This window comes from Watersipora subatra, chromosome 9 (genome assembly GCF_963576615.1).
Source record: "Watersipora subatra chromosome 9, tzWatSuba1.1, whole genome shotgun sequence".
NCBI lineage: Eukaryota > Metazoa > Bryozoa > Gymnolaemata > Cheilostomatida > Watersiporidae > Watersipora > Watersipora subatra.
This window is the reverse complement of record NC_088716.1, coordinates 12,100,536-12,115,230: the sequence shown is the minus strand read 5'-3', so window position 1 is coordinate 12,115,230 and position 14,695 is coordinate 12,100,536. Positions and strand designations below refer to the sequence as shown.

At 38.4% G+C, this 14,695-nt stretch overlaps 1 protein-coding gene across 1 annotated transcript; it reads right to left on the bottom strand.

The window, feature by feature from the left end:
* Positions 1–2,024: 2,024 nt before the first annotated feature.
* LOC137404784 (uncharacterized) lies at positions 2,025–5,807 on the bottom strand. The gene has a single exon (XM_068091016.1). The coding sequence runs from the start codon at positions 5,805–5,807 to the stop codon at positions 2,025–2,027; it is 3,783 nt and encodes a 1,260-aa protein (XP_067947117.1).
* Positions 5,808–14,695: the final 8,888 nt, after the last annotated feature.

Below are 14,695 nucleotides of genomic sequence, written 5' to 3'. Positions count from 1 at the left end.
GTTATCAGAGCGTTCAAGTTATCAGAGCACTGTCACAAGTCCATGTATTTACTTATTTATTAGTAGATACATGTACATATACAAACAATAATATAAATCAAAAGGATAAATGGCTTGTTTCAAATTGAATGCTTCTAATGTAAAGTTTAAAACTTTTTTATCAAAAAGTATAGAGATTCTTCTATCATTTGAGATTGGTTTGTTGTTTGAGGTGATGTTATTGCCAGGACGTTTTTTAGATTGACATTGGCAAAACTTGATCGTTGTTGAAATGCTCAGAAGAAAAGACACATTTTTCTTTCGAGTGTTTTACCCAAGATCAATTTTGCCAATTTTTCTTGAAGTTTATGTGAAGGTTACCTCACTTTTCCTTGCTTCTGAAGGGCGATCGCTAAGCGGATGTTTGGTATAAATAAAATTTCACCAAACCTTTAGAAAAGTCATTGACAAAAATATTTTGCCGATGGTGGTAATAACGACGCCTATGAATTACGAAAAGTTGAGGTTTACCTCTATGGCTTCTAATAAAGTGATTTTCTAAAGCAATAACAACCGTTTCGGTAGCCGTTGGGCAAAAAACTGTTCGAGTTAGCAGAGTTGCAGTCGAGTTATCTAAAGCAATTTATCATTACGTGGGAACGGACCAAAGAAGCCGTTCGAGTTAACCATGTGTTCGAGCTATCCGAGGGCGAGTTATCCATGTTTGACTGTATAGTATAAACTCAATTAAACACACAGAAATAAACAAACACCTTCATTTAAAAGTTAGATGGTAAATAGATGTTGATCTGTGCAAAAACATTTTCATTACCCGTGCAACGCTAGAAATTTAATAGTTGGTTATATATTTAACTCTTTTATTCAATCTCAGTGGTGACATAGTTGTGTTACAGGTTCAACTTACAGAAGCCTATAGGGTGAGCATGGCTTCAATAAACCTCAAAACTGGTGGGAACCTTTAAATAAGATCAATGAGTAGGATCGTGATAAGCTCCTATGGTACTTCTACATTTAGACTGACAAGCACATCTTGACAAACATCTTGGCATGGTGGGGGACAAGAAGAGCAGAAGCGCTACATTAATAGATACAGTAGTATGTACAGCAATGACAGCAACAAAGAGAAGGAGAAAGGGGAGAAATATTGGCCCCTTGGAGAGATTGAAAAGTTCTGTCATGTAAGAACAACTGTAATGCTGGTAGTCATTGGGACACTGGGCGCAATAACACCTGCACATCAAATGTGGTTTCTCCAAATACCGGCACCAATAAACTCGAGTTGCGGAAAAGTGTGCTATTAGGAACAGCTAAGATATTGAGACAAGTGCTCTAATGCCCTCTGGTCTCTAGTAGGAGATATGAGTGAATAGACATTATCATCCATGTAGCGAATCCCCTGGTTCGTAGTTATATTGTCACATACGGGTGATGAGGCATAGTGTATATTCTAATAAAAGTTTATTATATATGCTTGTCAACACCGTGAAACTACAATAAAACAATAACTCGATTGTCGATAAAGGTTATTGAAAGTATGCTAATTATACAGGTAGTCATCTGCAAAGCCATTTAGAAACATATAAATAAAACACATAAAATGAAAGATATAATATTTACCTTAATAACACATCCAGGAGATTGCTAAATAGTATGTGATTCTCCTTCTGTTTAACTCTTGATTATATGTGTATGCGATAGATATTGGTGTAATGATGAAACTTAATATAGATAAAAGAAAGTATCAGCATCAAAAAATGAGGCTTAAAACTACATGTTGTTGGCTCAAAGGCTGACAAAACAATGACACCTAATCAAACGTATGGCACTGTAGCAAGTCAGACAGACCACACAAGACCATTAGACCACCCAAGATCAACAGATCAACTGGCATTCGCTCTGGGCAGGAACAGTGAATCACACAGGGTGACTAGATATTGCAGTGCACTATCAAATTAGAAAATTTAACAGACAGCAGAACTTTACACTCCCACCTTAAATTTTCATAATTTTCAACATGGTTGGCGCTAGCACATATCATTTGATTTGACTGGTAAAAGTTTAATCAATTTCACAACTGGTCTGATTAGAAATTTTCCAGAGTTTTTTGCCTGTACACGGTTGCCTAACAGTACTTTAGCTGAGCGTATTTGTCCATCTTGAGATGTGTAACAATCAGAAACTCGGCCTTTTAACCAGACATTTCTTGTTGTTTGGTCATCTTTGATTAATACGATGTCACCTACTGCTATATTATTTGTTGTTTTGTGAACCCACTTTTGACGAGAATGCAGTTGGGATAAGTATTCTGTCTTCCATCTTTTCCAGAATACATTAGCAATGTGTTGGACCGCACGCCAGCGCTTGCGACTGTACATATCGGACTCATCAAAGCTTCCAGGGGGCGGTAGGGTAACATCAGATTTCATAGTCAGAAGCATGTTAGGACTTAGAGGCATGTCTTCTTCAGTAACCACAGATAGTGGTCTGGAGTTTATGATGGCCATGACTTCGTACATCAAGGTGCGAAGGTGGCTTGTGTCAAGCCTATCACTATGAGACTTCAAAAGAGTCTGAAGGACATTTCTAGCAGTTCGGATCATACGTTCCCAAACGCCACCCATGTGACTGGCGCTGGGAGGATTGAGTTTAAACTCAATCACGCCTTTTTCTGTTAAATCTTGAACAGCTCCAACAAAGTTGGTGCCCTGGTCACACCAGATTTTTCTAATAGGCCCGCGAATGGCTATAACGTTTCGAATTCCGTTCACAAAGGCTGTTGTGCTCATATCGTCTAAAACTTCAAGGTGCACTGCTCTGCTTGCGAGGCATGTTACCATAGGTCCATATCGTTTTAGCTCTGTCCTTCTATCTTTGACCATGAATGGTCCAAAACAATCGATCCCACAATAGCTGAAGGGAGGCGATGGGCTAGATCTTTCATGAGGAAGTGAGGCCATTTGGGGTGTTGGAGGTTTAGCTCGGTGGGATCGACAAGTAACACACTGGTGTATCAAAGAGGCTATTATACTTCTGGCACCTATTATCCAGTACCCAGAAGATCTCATCTTGGCCAATGTGAAGCATCTTCCTTGATGGGCCACTTGCTCATGAAGATGCTGAAGAAGAAGGCGAGTAAAATGCCCACTTTTGGGCAGCAGAATTGGATGTTTCTCAGGAAAACTGAGAGCTGTGCTGCGATTGAGGCGACCTCCTATTCTCATTACTCCATTTTTATCCAGGAAAGGGTTCAGGTTGAAAACTGTACTCTTTGGATTTAGTGGCTGCTCTTTTGTCAGAGATTGCACTTCTGGAAAATGCTCAGCTTGTATGCATTTAACTATGTACAGGAGTGGTGCGTTAATTGGCAGTTGAGTGCCCTTTAACTTGGCTACTCTATTGAGAAAGAATTTAGTGACTTTGATAGCTTTATTCCAACTAGAGAATCGCTGTAGTCGCTGATAGAGAGTTTGGCTGGGACTAGAAATCGTTTGGACACAAAGGGATTTGACTTCAGGGTCATCAGGTTTTACTTCGGGTGTCAACTGATCAGGAAATTGCATAGGTTCCTTCCAGAGAAAATCTGGACCTGTAAGCCAGTTAGATTTTAACAGCTGAGTGATAGTCAGGCCTCTTGAAGTGTGATCGGCAGGGTTTTGATCTGTAGGGACATAGCACCAATTTTCAGGACTTGAATTGTCTCTCACCTGCTGAACTCTATTAGTCACATAGAGATGAAACTTTTTAGTTGTGTTTTTAATGTACCCAAGAACAATTTGAGAATCTGTCCAAAAGGTTTCTGTGGTATCAATCTCTAGCTCAGATTTAATAAATCTGGACACTTTAGCTGCGGTAACCGCTGCTTGCAGTTCCATGCGCGGAATGGTTATGGGCTTGATTGGTGCTACTCTGCTCTTGCTCATTACAAGTGAACAATTTACTTGTCCTTGTGTGTTTACTAGTTTGAGATAACTAACCTCACCGTAACCACGAGTACTTGCGTCACAGAAGTGATGTAGCTCAGCCTTAAAGATGTCGCCAAAGTCTGTCGGTTGATAACATCTTTGGATGCTTATGTTTGTTAAGTCTGGAATAGAAGCTTTCCATTCCTTCCATAGTGACAATAAATCACCTGTCAGGGGATCATCCCAAGAAGCTGAACTTCTACACATATCCTGTAGAATGTTTTTGCCAATTAAAATATATGGCGAGAGGAATCCAAGAGGGTCAAAGATTGAGGCCACCGTAGATAGTACACCCCGTCGGGTGTCTGGTTTTGTAGCAGTGTCATGGTGAAAGGTGAAATTATCCTTTTCAGTGTCCCATAGAATACCAAGTGATCGCTCTTTGGGAAGCGGATCAGAAGATAGGTCAAGACTAGCAATGGCACGGGCGCACTCACTTCTTGGAAGTTGTGACATCACTTCGCGGCTGTTGGACGCTATTTTGTGAAGTCTTAACTGGCCGGCAGCACATAGTTCACGTGTCTCATGAATGAGAGAAACTGCTTCAGCCTCATTGAAGACACTTGTGAGACCGTCATCAACATAAAAGTTGCGGTGAACAAATTGATGAGATGCAGAATGGCCAGACAATAATGAATTATATTGATCGGCGAGAAATCGAAGTCCATATGTTGCGCAAGCGGGCGAAGATCTAGCTCCGAAAAGATGCACTGTCATTTTGAAAGTAGCTAGATTTCCATCACAATCATACCAAATAAACCGTAAATAGTCTTGGTGCTCTGGTTTCACCTTGAATTGGTGAAACATCCTTTCTATATCACCCATGAAGGCTACAGGGTTCAAACGAAATCTAAGAAGAATGCCTTGAAGATCATTCATGTGATCGGGTCCTTGTAGTAGAAAATCATTTAAACTAACTCCTCCCACTTTAGCAGCGCAAGCAAACACAACACGAATACGGTCAGGCTTGCGAGGATGAAAGACACCGAAATGAGGAATATACCAAGAGTTGGTAGTGTCGTCGGTTGCCAGAACTGCTTCCCCTTTTGTGATGATGTCAGACATAAATTCATGGTATTGCAGTTTATATATGGCATCTTTTTTGAACTTTTTTTCAAGAAGATGAAATCTGTGCATTGCAGTGGTTTTTGTGTCAATGCTGAGCGGTTTAGCCTTGAATGGTAATGGCATTGTTATGTAACCCTGCTTATCTTTATGAATTTGCTCTTTCATAATTTTTAGGAATTTGAGATCATCGATTGACATTGTCTTTATCTCATCAGCGTGATTTGTTTGAAAGTCAGAACTAAGAACTTTTAGTATTTGTTGTTCGAATTTATCTGTGTTGGGGAAGTCAGGAGTTTCTGTTTTGATTTTAAAAGAGATACATTTTCTAGTCGTTGGCTGTTGTACTGCCAAGTTTACTATTGTCCCAGATTGAATGGTATGAGCGCAACTGTTGTAGCTGTGTGCAGAGTTTGTGGCGTTTCCCATCAAGATCCAACCCAAGTCAGTGAGACGAGCAAAGGGCTCATGGTCTTCTCTACAGATTTCTTGTCTAGATATAAACACATGTGGAAGATTGTTTCCAATCATCAATCCGAGCTCGAGGCTGGCTGCTTTTTGAGCAGAGATGAACTGAGAGGCAAGATGTTGTAAGTGTGGCCAGTTTTGCACTGATGTGGCATTGGGTATCTCTTCTGAGTTGAAAGGTATTCTGCTTGTGCTTATGCACGGTGGAAGTCTACTTGCTCTGCTCTGATGGTAGCCACGAACCAGCAGTCCTGAGGCCGCTTGGCGCATTGAATCAGTGCCCTCAGTATCAGTAAGTGTACTAATTTTCATAGCTGCATCACAGGTCTGTACATTGAGCTTGTCAAGGGTATTTTGAGTGATGAAGGTTCGATTTGAACCGGAGTCTAGCAAGGCAAACACCAGAACTTCTTTTTCAGGATTATCTTTGGTTGAAATATACACTGGTATTGTCCATGACATGATATTAGCTGGTACGGTGTCGGAACAGTTTAGGGCTGTTGCTGATTTCTCACTGTCTGTTTGTATTACTTCTATAGGAGTCTTACTTTTGCTGTCTTTATCTTTTATGTAGTATTCATGAAATACTGTGAGGTGCTGTTGGTTGCAATTTTTCTTTATGCATTTCTCTGGAGACCGACAATCAGTCATTCTGTGTCCAGGCTTAGAACATGCAAAACATAAGTTATGGCTCATGAAAAACCTTTCGATTTCGGAGTGTATTTGCTTACCAAGCTTGAAACAAGTACCCGTCGTATGATTGTTCATGTTGCAGTTCAAGCATGGGTATTTGTTTTGTTTCAGACCATTGGCATTGTAACTATTGTGAGACTTACCATCAGCTGTGGTTGCTGTCGAAAAAGACATGATTTTGTTGCTTTTGTCGCTTTTACCTTTTACTGACTTATCTGTTTTTCCAAAGTCTTGATACGCTTTAGTCAATGTGTTGTTTAATGTGTCAGATTCATGAACTAGAAAGTCGATGAATTCTTGGAGTGGTGGAAACTTGCTCAATTTCTTCTCCAGTTTTGTGGCCTTTGCTGTCCATCTGTGAGCAATATGTAATGGAAGTTTTTGTATCAGCCGCTTGTTTACAGATTTAGAACCAAGGTTCAAATCACTATCACATTCTGAACAAACTTCAAGAAAGTCAATGAAGTCTTCTAACTGTTCGCCGTCATTTGCTTCAATTTTTTGCCAGCTGAGTAACTTTTCCTCCATGGCTTCCGCCACTATTTCTGGTTTGCCATATTTGGTGTCCAGTTTCTTCCAGGCAAGCATCCATGCGCTTTCTGTTTTTCTATAGCTGAGGCCCTCTATTTTTTGCCAGGCCTTGCCTGTAACATAATGCTGCAGTTTGAGCCATTTTTTGCCTGGTGTGCATGAACTGAAATCAAAGGTTTCGAAAAAGGAGGCCTTCCACTGCTGATACTTAAGTGTCTCACCCTTAAATATGGGTGGTTCATCAGGACGCTGGCGAACCGTGTTGATTGCTTCAGCAAGAGCAACAGGATCAAAGACTGTAGTAGGGGTACTAGAAATCGTCATAGGAGAACTATCTGGGGAAGCTCTTGGAAGGCGCAATGGTGTGATCACCTCATTGGCAGGCCGTTGTGATGTTTGTCGGAATAACTCATTTGAGTCTTTTAGCTGTGTTTGTCCTGAATTTAACTTATTGGTGACAGGAGGGCGCAACAATGACTCATTGTTATCTTCCAATTCTTCTGCTATTGCTTGTGCGTAAATCTGCTCACGTTGGCGCTCAGCTTCTAACCCTGCTTTTAATTTAGCTTGTGCTATCAGACTTTTATTCCTTTGAACTTGTGTCTGAAGTTGGAGGCTTTCCTCCTCAAGTTGTTGAGATTCTATCTCGGCTTGAAGCTGGGCTTGTTTAGTTGCAGCAGCAGCTTTTGCCTCGGCCTGCATGATTTTGAGTGACTGAGAAAGTCTGCTCGAGCCTGATTTGCTAGACCTGGATTGTCTAGAGGAAAGAAAGGATGAATTTTTGGATTTTATGCTTTCTATGTCTGGCTCAGCATGCTTGGTTCTTGTTACCAACTTATTCATACGAGTTTCTAACTGGTCGATAACCTTCCTGTTATCAGCAAGCACGCGATCTATTTCTACAATGTCTTCCTTGTCAGGTTGTAAGTCGCTTTCATGAGCTTCTTTGTATGCACTATGCAGTTTTGTGATATTAACTGCACCTAATGTGATTTCTCCATGCATGCTGTTAAGCTGTTCATAGGAAAGTTCAATAGAGTTATCTCGCAAGTCATTTAATGTAGCTTTGTGACTAACACTGAGATTTTCAATAGTTGCTTGTAACTCAGACTTAATTGACTGTATTTTTAGTCTTGGTGAAAATCTCCTACTGGCAGATTCTTCACTGTGAACAGAAGCGAGTTCTTCGCTATCAGACATGATTTAGTTTAGGAGAAAAAGCTTGGAACTTAACTCGTATTGATTTAACTCAATGAATTCGAGGACACAACTCCAAGAAGGTGGCAACGTGATCTGCACTATGGTCAAACCTGTCAGAATTTTCAGCTGAAAATTGTTCTATTTTTTAACTTGTTTATAGCTATCTTACTAAAAAATGCCAAAATTTTTAAGACAATGCACTAGGTTTAATTACAGTAGTTTTTACTGACAGCAATCGATAAAGGATTAGTTTTGAAATTCATACCACGAATTTTCTCTGCAAGAAATCAATTGAGACTATCACCCTTGTATGATTCACTGCCCAATGACCAGAATCTGCACTAGTAGAATTGCTTAATTGCTAACGCACACTATTTAGTGAACAATTCAACTAGCTGCGTAAAAGGATTTATAAATCATTAAAAAACAAAACACAAAACAAAGTCAATTGCTGTTGTTTAAAGAAAAAAGAAAAGGTAATGCGACTTATCAAGTTGGAAGTCAAGATGTCTCTGGCTGCGTGGCTCTAGCTGCTCGACTCTGGCTCCTTGGCATCACTTTTCCTTTGTAAATCAACGGAGTTTCACCTGGGCTGCTGGAGGCGAAATTAATGTTCATTGATATATATGTATATATATATGTATATCCTATATACGTCTGGCAGTCCGATTTCACTTCCGTTAGTGTGTGTAAGTTTCACTGTAGCGAATCCCCTGGTTCGTAGTTATATTGTCACATACGGGTGATGAGGCATAGTGTATATTCTAATAAAAGTTTATTATATATGCTTGTCAACACCGTGAAACTACAATAAAACAATAACTCGATTGTCGATAAAGGTTATTGAAAGTATGCTAATTATACAGGTAGTCATCTGCAAAGCCATTTAGAAACATATAAATAAAACACATAAAATGAAAGATATAATATTTACCTTAATAACACATCCAGGAGATTGCTAAATAGTATGTGATTCTCCTTCTGTTTAACTCTTGATTATATGTGTATGCGATAGATATTGGTGTAATGATGAAACTTAATATAGATAAAAGAAAGTATCAGCATCAAAAAATGAGGCTTAAAACTACATGTTGTTGGCTCAAAGGCTGACAAAACGATGACACCTAATCAAACGTATGGCACTGTAGCAAGTCAGACAGACCACACAAGACCATTAGACCACCCAAGATCAACAGATCAACTGGCATTCGCTCTGGGCAGGAACAGTGAATCACACAGGGTGACTAGATATTGCAGTGCACTATCAAATTAGAAAATTTAACAGACAGCAGAACTTTACAATCCATTTAGGTTAAACGGGATGATGAAACAATTTTTTTTATAAATTTATTTGATTGACTCTCGAAGAGGTGTAATTAAAATCTCAGCTCTACTGATCTTTTTCACTGGTAGATATTACCACCCCAATTGGGTTAAAAGAGGGGAATAAATTATTGTGAATGTATACAGAATCTGCAAGGCTGTATCCGCAAAATATAATATTTCAAACAATTGATTTAAAAAGGATTCCGCAGCAGCTTAGAAGATGAAATGCATGACATTGTTCAATCATAAGAACCTGAAATACAAATTGCATGGCGCTGTTCAATCACAAGAACCTGAAATGCAAAATGCATGGCGCTGTTCAATCACAAGAACCTAAGATATAAAATACATGGCGCTGTTTAATCACAAGAACCTGTGATACAAAATGCATGGCCTTGTTCAATCACAAGAACCTAAGATACAAAATACATGGCGCTGTTCAATCACAATAACCTGATATACAAAAAGCATGGCACTGTTCAATCACAAGAATCTGAGATACTAAATGCATGGCGCTGTTCAATCACAAGAACCTGAGATACAAAATATGTGGCGCTGTTCAATCACAAGAACCTGAGATACAAAATGCATGGCGCTGTTCAATCACGAGAACCTGAGATACAAAATGCATGGCGCTGTTCAATCACGAGAACCTGAGATGCAAAATACATGGCACCTGTTCAGTCATGAAAACCTGAGATACAAAATACATGGCACTGTTCAGTCATGAGAGCCTGAGATACAAAATGCATGTCGCTGTTCAATCACAAGAACCTGAGATACAAAATACATGGCGCTGTTCAATCATGATAACCTGATATACAAAAAGCATGGCACTGTTCAGTCACAAGAACTTGATATACAAAAAGCATGGCACTGTTCAGTCACAATAACCTGATATACAAAATACATGGCACTGTTCAATCACAAGAACCTGAGATACAAAATGCATAGCACTGTTCAATCACAAGAACCTGAGATACAAAATACATGGCGCTGTTCAATCACAAGAACTTGAGATACAAAATACGTGGCGCTGTTCAATCACAAGAACCTGAGATACAAAATACATGGCGCTGTTCAATCACAAGAACCTGAGATACAAAATACGTGGCGCTGTTCAATCACAAGAACCTGAGATACAAAATACATGGCGCTGTTCAATCACAAGAACCTGAGATACAAAATACGTAGCGCTGTTCAATCACAAGAACCTGAGATACAAAATGCATGGCGCTGTTCAATCACAAGAGCCTGAGATACAAAATGCGTGGCATTGTTCAATCACAAGAACCTAAGATACAAAATGCATGGCGCTGTTCAATCACGAGAACCTGAGATACAAAATACATGGCACTGTTCAGTCATGAGAACCTGAGATACAAAATACATGGCACTGTTCAGTCGTGAGAACCTGAGATACAAAATGCATGTCGCTGTTCAATCACAAGAACCTGAGATACAAAATGCATGGCGCTGTTCAATCGCAAGAACCTGAGATACAAAATGCATGGCATTGTTCAATCACAAGAACCTGAGATACAAAATGCATGTCGCTGTTCAATCACAAGAACCTGAGATACAAAATGCATGGCGTCGCTCAATCGCGAGAACCTGAGTTAAAAAATGAAAGTCAAGTTTCCCAAAAGATTAATGAGTTAACTATGAAAAAATAGATTAGTGTTGGCATGTTTTATTAGTTGATTCTAATTGCTGCTATTACATCACTACTACTTGCTACATAAGCATTTGTGGTAGAAAAGTCATTTTGCTGTCAATCACGATTACTATTGTGTGTCACATCAATAATCTACATGTATTCCTATCATTATTCATTTTGATGGTTCCAGAATGCATCCAACAACAAGCACTGATTCATTGATTACTTTTTTTCAACCCACTCAAGCCAGCATTTGCTATGTTACAGTGTGCTAGTACATGAACAGCTGTTTGTAACCTGCATGCTTTATACCCTCATGTTAATTGATTTAAAATGTCTCCTGCAGTGTACATTTGCATATTTAAACTAGTACCTCTTTGCAGTTAGGAAAGCTGACGCTTTTACGTCAAGCATGGCATTTTAATTAAATGCATATGGATAACATTGTTTGCATGTAGACAGTATGCTTAGAGTCCTTTGATGGTAGGCATCAACAACCTTAAAGATGTGGTTGCATCAAATTTGAGTGATTTTAAAAGAAAGTATTTTTCTTTGTCTATCAGTTGATATGTTGTTTGTTGTGTTAGACAATCTCAATGTCAAGATATTTGAAGATTAAATTTGAAAGAATTCGATCGTGCTAAAAACGCTTAGGCCAAAAGTTTCGTGCTGATGATTGGCTAATGAAGCAACCATATATTTATCGCTTGTGGACTCTTTTCAGATGTATCACTAGTTACGTCACGAATGAAGCACCCGCTGGAATGTGAGCTTTTTAAAAGATGGCCTCATTCAAACGCATATACAATGTATCTCTGGACAGGATTGGTCTACAAAAACCAAAAATGACATCAAATTGTAGTTGATGTTTTAGCCTTTTATTGGTCTTAATTTCATTAAATCGACTGTTTGACGCAACCACATCTTTAACAGGAACTTGCCATAAACTATGATATAGAAATAGAATATAGATTTTGAGTTGAAGGGATGAAGATGATGTAAGAGAAAATTTATCTTTATCTTACCACTGCACTAGTTTTCCCAAAGCATTTCTAATCTAAATAGGTTTTTAGCTTTGAGCCATTTCCCATTTTGTAAGCTTACAAGATGTTCATGTTTGGAGTTGTCTTATCCTGTTTAATGCATACACTCAACAAGAAAAATTCTGTTAACATTTAGTGCCAAAATACAGTGATTTTAAGCCGGTTTTTCATATACCTTCAAGTTTTGCATTTTATTTTTTAATTAGAACATAGCATTTAGAGAAGATAAAATTTTAAGCACACTTTTTCGATAATGAAGTTATTATAGTCAATTTTGAATTCTGTATCGTCTGTCTCAGATAATTATAACCCAACTATCTTTTGTCGGTTTCATTAGGCTGTGTTAAGTCTCTATCCCTAATGATCATGCTTTGTGGCACACAAACAAAAATCTATGGTTACAAACTTCGCAGCAAGTAGTTGTGTAATATTTTTTCTGCATTGGCCAGAATTCAAAACAAACTCTGGTTTTGCATGTGAAGAGTTATGAATGTATGCTGTTGGTATGATGGTGTTGAAAAGAGATTTCAAACTCAGGAAACTGTTTTTTATTTGCTGGCAGCACTAATACAAACAGTCACTGGCTTTTCGCTTCAAAACCTTTTGTTTTTGAGAAAAAATAAGATTGGAGAAGAGCTCAGTCTAAACCTACAGAGCTAATGCTGGAGGCTGGTGAGTTGGCATTGCTGGCATCACCATCTATATTATAAATCTCACTTTGTGTATGTGTGCATGCGTGCCCGATTTTTCTTGTCCAATTTCATCCAAAACCCATATGATCTGCGCCTTCTACCAGAAAGTCACCAAAAATGTTTTCTTTTATAACTCCCTATGGTTCCTGAGAAACTTAAACACCCCACTGACTAGAAACTCAAAACTGTTCCTTTACCTCTCCTTTACATACATTAAGGACAATTACTTTCACCAAACTGACTCATGAGTTGTAGTCGTGGAAACAACATGGCAGTGTGTGAAAACAAAAAAATTCCCAGGCAACGCCGGGCTTACTGCTAGTCTAATGTTATTTTTTGCTGAATCACTAGTTTCTTATCCAGGGTATTTTATTAGTGTTTTTAAGGATGTTGCTAAGTGTAAGGTTCTGCTTGTTTCTGTTAAATTTCCTAATTTGATAGTGCACTTCACAATCTACACCCCTTGTATGATTTACTGCCCAGAATGAATGCCAGTTGATCTGTTGATCTTGGGTGGTCTGTTGGTCTTGTGTGGTCTGCCTGATTTGCCAGTGTTGAACATTTGATTAGGTGTGCTTGAAGTCATTTTTCTGTCAGCCTTTGAGCCAACAACATGTAGTTTTTAGGCTTTGTTTTCAATGCCAATACTGTCTTTCATTTGTATATAAGTTTCATCATTATGCCAATACATTATGTCATATACATATATAATCAAGAATTAACCAGAAGGAGAATCACTCACTATTTAGCCATCTCCTGGATATGTTAAATGGTAAATGGTAAATGGTAAATTTTATATCTTTCATTTTATTGTTACCAATGGCTTCGCAGATGGCCAACTGTATAATTAACATACAGTACTTTCAATAACCATTTATAGACAATCAAGTTATTATTTTATTGCAGTTTCACGGTGTTGACAAACATAAATAATAAACTTGAATAGAATATACACAATGCCTCATCACCCGTATATGACAACATAGGTGTGAACCAGGGATCTGCTAAACTAAACGTAACATGAAATTGAGGAAACTGAATAAAAACAGATGACAAGAGAAGATGGAAAACAGAGCTGGAAGGAAGTCAGTGATAAAGCCTTTACCATATGACAATCATTTTCAAAACGACCGACCGAAAGAGACAGAGAAAGCTTTTGTTCCATATTTCTGAGCGATATTATGAGAAAAAGCTAATTGAACAGATGCAGTAAGTTAAACTGTCCAAAAATGTCTGTAGTATGATAATGAAGCTTTCAAGCTAAAAAAACTGTATAGAGTAGTTTATAACAAGAATCACGGACACGGGTTGCTGCAACATATGTTGAAATTTTTCTATGCAGAAACATTTCTTCTCCTTGATTTAGTTAAGCTTTTGTGTATGCCTGCAAGACATACATGTACATTCGAAAGCCTGTCATTCCATCACAACGTGGTGAAGGAAGCTAATTGTTGTGATGATGCATTCCGTTGATTGGGCTTATTAATCTAATGCTGACTTATCTCCCAGGCTGCCTTTTTACATATTGTCATTGTGCAAGTGACAGCGGAGTAGTCAAGAGATACCAATTGGTACACAGTCACACACTTACAAAAGGCTCGACATCGATCAAAGGTACTGTTTACTTATCAGCGAATTTGTCTCTTTTCTGATATTGTGAGTGAAGCATTTTTTATTGAATTTCATTTTGTATCTCAATTTCATGTGATTAGACAGTGCCGGGCATTTTGTCTTATGAGCTGCTCAAACCTCTTTATATCACTTGTTGGTCAATAAAAACCTTCAAATAGCATGTTTTGGTGATACATGTGTTATCACTGGGTTTGAATAATATATATACATATATATATATATATCTTTGAAAGTTGTTATATATCTGAAAGTCTGGCGTTCAGTTTGACCAGCTATATAGTTATTAGTATCTAGCAATGGAAAATCTGTATAGCAGATGATTGGATCTCGGAACCCCCAATTCATCAGGCAATAAGCTAACCAATTCAGCTACCTGGTGAGGTGCAATGGATTCATTGGCCAATATGAGTCATTATCTCAATT